Source organism: Glycine max, chromosome 13 (genome assembly GCF_000004515.6).
Source record: "Glycine max cultivar Williams 82 chromosome 13, Glycine_max_v4.0, whole genome shotgun sequence".
NCBI classification, from domain to species: domain Eukaryota; kingdom Viridiplantae; phylum Streptophyta; class Magnoliopsida; order Fabales; family Fabaceae; genus Glycine; species Glycine max.
In genome coordinates, this window is record NC_038249.2 from 17,177,184 (window position 1) to 17,182,406 (window position 5,223).

Consider the following 5,223-nt stretch of genomic DNA (forward strand, 5'->3'; position numbering starts at 1 on the left):
TTAATCCACCAATAACCACACCATCTTCACTTTCACCTAGGACTCTGCCCCCACTTTCTGAAGGCAATAAAGCCAGCATAATGTTCAACTCTCTGTCTCTTTTTCCTTTCTCTCTCCTCTCTCTTTCTTCCCACCTTCTCTGATGAAAGTCTCAACACAAAGCACCTTCTTCTTCTTCTCTTATTGACTTATGGCCACCACAGAGACTCATTTCTGGATCTTCTGGTAGTGTTCTGTGCACTTATTTTCTTGCTTACCCTTTTCACTGTTCATCTCTTTGCTATCTGCTTGGTTAATCGTATTCATGGGTTTGTGTTGTTTTGTTTTGTGCTTTTAGTAGGTACTGATTTTCACCACCCTTTTGATCTATGATGGAGAAGTTTCTGTTTTTTTCAAAAAAATTTACTTACATGTTTTTGATTTTTTCTTTTGTTGGGTGTGGGGGGTTATTAGATTGATAAATTTCCTCATCAATTTAGCTAATTTGTCTTTTTATCTGAAAGCTGCAATTTTTCCATGATGGATTGATGAGAGAATCTTTTGAAATCATCATTTATTGTTTGTTTTTATTGGCATCATCATTTATTGTCTGTGCTTATGCTGCTTTTGTTTTCATGTTTGTTTCGTTGGTGAATTGGATCTGTGGAATCAGGGTAGCCTGATCTATTAGTTTTCATCAAGTTTTTAAATTGTGGTCTCAGTTTCGTAGTGATTCTTGATGTTGCGAGAAATTGCGGTTGATCAGGCTGCAATTGCGATCACATTGTAGTCTGGAGACTTCAAAAACCTTGACTTTGCAGTCGAAATCGCAACCATGGACCTTAAAACCTTGGTTTTCATATATAAGATGGAATTTTTATCCTTGTCATTGATAAAATTTCAAATTATTTTTGTGGTGATGAGCCATTTGAGATTTTTTTTTTATATTTGTGTTTTTAGCATATGCTCATGTTTTGTTTTGTTTTTTGATTGATGTTTTTATCCTTTTGAAACTTTGTGTCAGATAAATCTTGGTGTTATGTGCATATTTTATGATGTAGAGATTCTCATCATCTGGAAAGAATTTTGTTTTCGCACCATGTTGATTGTTCTTTGTTTTGTTGCTGTTGGCAGGTGTAAAGACCTTTAAAAGTTTAGTATTTGTCAACTTGAACTGGTGTATAGTGCTAGAGAGTAAAGTTTGAAACCTATCTTGTTACTTTCATCGTCAGAAGCTTACAGGTTGAATCCATATTTTTTCTCCTTGGAAAATGATGATGATGTTTGATGAGATGGGGCTTTGTAATAATTTGGATATGATATCTGCTCCCCTTGGAGAGGAGGATATTACCACCCGGCAAACTGATCCTGAGGTAATTGTTGAGGATGATTTTACTGATGAAGAAATTGGGGTAGATGAACTCGAGCAGAGGATGTGGAAGGACAAAATGCGTCTCAAGCGACTGAAAGAACAAAGTAAATCTAAGGAAGGAATTGATGCAGTGAAGCAGAGGCAGTCCCAAGAACAGGCTAGGAGAAAAAAGATGTCGAGGGCTCAAGATGGAATCTTGAAGTACATGCTGAAGATGATGGAGGTTTGTAAGGCCCAAGGATTTGTCTATGGGATTATTCCTGAGAAGGGAAAACCGGTGACTGGGGCATCTGATAATCTTCGTGAATGGTGGAAGGATAAAGTCCGGTTTGATCGAAATGGTCCTGCTGCCATAGCCAAGTATCAAGCTGATAACACTATCCCAGGGAGGAATGATGGATGCAATTCCATTGGTCCAACTCCACACACCTTGCAAGAGCTGCAGGACACAACCTTGGGTTCTCTCTTGTCGGCACTCATGCAGCACTGTGATCCCCCTCAGAGGCGGTTTCCATTGGAGAAGGGTGTTCCTCCACCATGGTGGCCCACAGGGAATGAAGAGTGGTGGCCCCAAATCGGTTTATCAAAAGATCAAAATTCTCCTCCTTACAAGAAGCCTCATGACCTGAAGAAGGCGTGGAAAGTCGGTGTTCTGACTGCAGTTATTAAGCACATGTCTCCTGATATTGCAAAGATTCGCAAGCTTGTGAGGCAGTCCAAATGTCTTCAAGATAAGATGACAGCAAAGGAAAGTGCAACCTGGCTTGCAATCATCAATCAAGAGGAGGCCTTAGCAAGAGAGCTATACCCTGATTATATCCCCCCATTAGCCTCAGCTGGAGGTAGTGGATCTTTGGTGATCAATGATAGCAATGAGTATGATGTTGAAGGGGGTGAGGATGAGCCTAACTTTGACGTGGAAGACTGCAAACATGAGAATCTTCACACATCCAATCTTGGGATGGAAAGAGTGAGGGTAACTCTGCCAGTTCAACAGCCCTCTTTTTCAATAAAGGGAGAGACTGTTACAAATTTGGATTTCATTCGGAAGAGGAAGGTTTCTAATGACTTCAACATGATGGATCTGAAAATTTACACATGTGAACACCCTCAGTGCCCTTACAGTCAAGTTCGCCTTGGTTTCCCTGACCGAATTTCAAGGGACAACCATCAGTTGATTTGTGCTTATAGAGGTACTTCAGATTTTGGGGGTCCAAGTTTTCCTGTTAATGAGATAAAGCCAGTCGTACACCCCCCGTCCTTTGTTCAACCCAAATCTACTGCTCAGCCTGGTAGTATGGTTCCACCTGTTATTGATCTAACTGGACTTGAAGTTTCAGATAATGGCCAGAAAATGATTACTGACCTTATGACTAACTATGACACAAATGTTCGAGGCAACAAGAAGACAAGTTCCTGTAATCACTTAGCTGCAGAAAATTTCGACCTTCCTCAGCATGCCATGCAGCAGCAACAGGACAACTTCATTCGCGGTCAAGGAATCACTGCAGAAGGCAACATCTTTGATGAAGCTAACATGCCCAACAATCATCACATGTTTGCAAGAGAAGAAGGTCAATTTGACCGTTTCAAAGCTTTGAATGCTCCCTTTGAGACCAATCACAACAACAACAACTTCCACTCAATGTTTGGTTCCCTTTGTGATTTGGCATCATTTGATTTCAAGGAGGATATGCAAGGAGTAGGGATGGATACTCTTCAGAAACAGCCAGATATTTCAATATGGTACCAGTGAAAATGACAAGTTGAATCTGGAAGCTCGTTATCCACATCATGAATTCTTATTTTCATGTGATGTTCCTTCAGCCAAGTCTTACTGGAATTTTCTTCACATGTAATTCTGTAGGCCTAGTAGAACTAGATATTTTTGACTTATCCTTTACAGGTCTAGTAGTTGTTACAATAAAAAACTTATATGTTTAGCCCTTGTGTGCTTTTTTTTTTTTTATCAGTCTAGCCTTGTTACTTAAGATTACTATTCTATGCAAGACTGGGATATAAATAAGAGTTGAAGTTTCTTCCAAATTATAGTTTGAGAAAAAATAAACATGTATTAATAATGTAAAATACTTTTACAATATCATTTTAGAAATATTTTTTATGATAAGTTTGTCTTGGAGTTTTACCATATGATCAATAATAATCTAAAATGTGTGGCCCAGTTGGGGGGTAAAATTGTGGATTGATGAAAGGTTTGTCCTTTATTGTGGCTTTTTCTTATTTTTATCCTTTCCCATGTGAAAATGGTCCCCCCCTAGAACAGTGATTTGCCTGATGCCTAGTTGAATTACATTTGGATTGCGTGTTCAGCCTCTGTGGTGGGGCACATTATTCAATATTCACGTCTTTTTATTGGTGTCATTGGTCAATTAATCAGCGAGTTCAACACCATTGAAAATGTTCATTGACAGTGAAAGGGCAATCTCATTAACTGGCTAAGGCGGCTGAACATTATACGTGGTGTGTTTTTTTTCCTCAGTGCCTACTTTACCCTTTCCATTGTTGGAATTTCATGCCATGCGTTTTGTAGTACACCTTTTCTTTGCCATTGCAGGCAATTGTCTGGTTGGAAATAAGTGCCATTTACAATGGCACGAGTGTCATGAAATTTAGTGAGTAAAGTTTATTGTTTGAAAATGTGCCGTGGATAATTATAACACGCGTTGAAAAAATTGCAAAGAGGGAAGAGACCTTGTGTTGACTCAAACAGTATGTTTGGTTAGAGAAAAGAAAATAAAGAAGGAAACGTTTCTCATTTTATTTTTTTATTTGGTAACCACAGTAGGCTTTTCGGTGCTAGCGAACATATTGTCATATTGAACTAATTATGAAATTAATTTTTAATAAAAATTTAGGTTATAATTAACAAAATATTTTAATTATTTTTTAGTATCTTTTACTAATTTAAAAATTTATTTGACTATTTCGGTAAATAATTTTTTAATAGTTTCTATTATTTTTTTAAAAAGTTAAATGAAGTAACATTTTTTAAAATGCTAACCTCTAACTTTTTATATTTGTTTTCATTTTTATCTTTGATATATTTATTCAAATTTCTAGTTACTCTTTTAAATAAATTATAATTTTATTATTTTTCTATTATTTTATATTTTTAAACTATTTCAACAATTAATTTTACCAAATACCTAAATTTAATAAGCTGGTTTTTTAACTTCCCATTATCAACCTTTAGTTACAAGCTAGCTTTCTAACTTTTAAGTTTTCAGCTAGTTTCACCTCTAATTTTACCAAATATAATCTTAGTCACACTTAAAACTTATTGTCAATTTCAAAAAAAAAATTATTGTCTCTCAACCAAGTGTAAAAATATGACATTTTCATGAAATAAATGGTGACCAAATATTAATATTAAAACTTCAACATTTATTTCAACCAAGTGTAAAATTATAGGATGAAAAATATTTTTAAAATATAAAAACATAAAATTGTATTTATTAAAATGTAAAGATTTAATTATGTTTTTAGTTTTTATAAATATGATGAATTTTCAGTTTAATCCTTAATTTTTTTTATTTTAATCCCCATAAATTTGATTTTTTTTAATTATTTTTAGCATTGTTTTTTTTAGGAAAGGAAACATTGTATAGTAATAACGTAACATGTATTTAGATATGTAAAGACAATTCTATGATGATACACGACGATGAGTCATCTAAATGTATGTCACTTCAATAATAAACGGCGATAGGGATTAATATTAGGACTTTCAAAATTAATAAAAAAAATGGTTACAAAAATTAATAAAAGTCAGTCAAAATCAGTAATATTTCTTTGAAAAGTTAAATTTAAAATATATCATTTTACCACGTATCATCATAGAAAAATAATTA

General features: G+C 34.9%; 1 protein-coding gene across 1 annotated transcript; it reads left to right on the top strand.

Annotated features, from left to right (window-relative positions):
• LOC100818629 (ETHYLENE INSENSITIVE 3-like 1 protein) lies at positions 1-3,397 on the top strand. The gene is made up of 2 exons (XM_003543106.5): positions 1-225; positions 1,114-3,397. Exon 2 carries the CDS (start codon positions 1,251-1,253, stop codon positions 3,105-3,107), a length of 1,857 nt encoding a protein of 618 aa, XP_003543154.1. The 5' UTR covers positions 1-225; positions 1,114-1,250; the 3' UTR covers positions 3,108-3,397.
• Positions 3,398-5,223: the final 1,826 nt, after the last annotated feature.

Excerpts from the sequence above, each read along its gene's own strand:
- LOC100818629 (XM_003543106.5), top strand. The coding sequence starts at position 1,251 with ATGATGATGATGTTTGATGAGATGGGGCTTTGTAATAATTTGGATATG.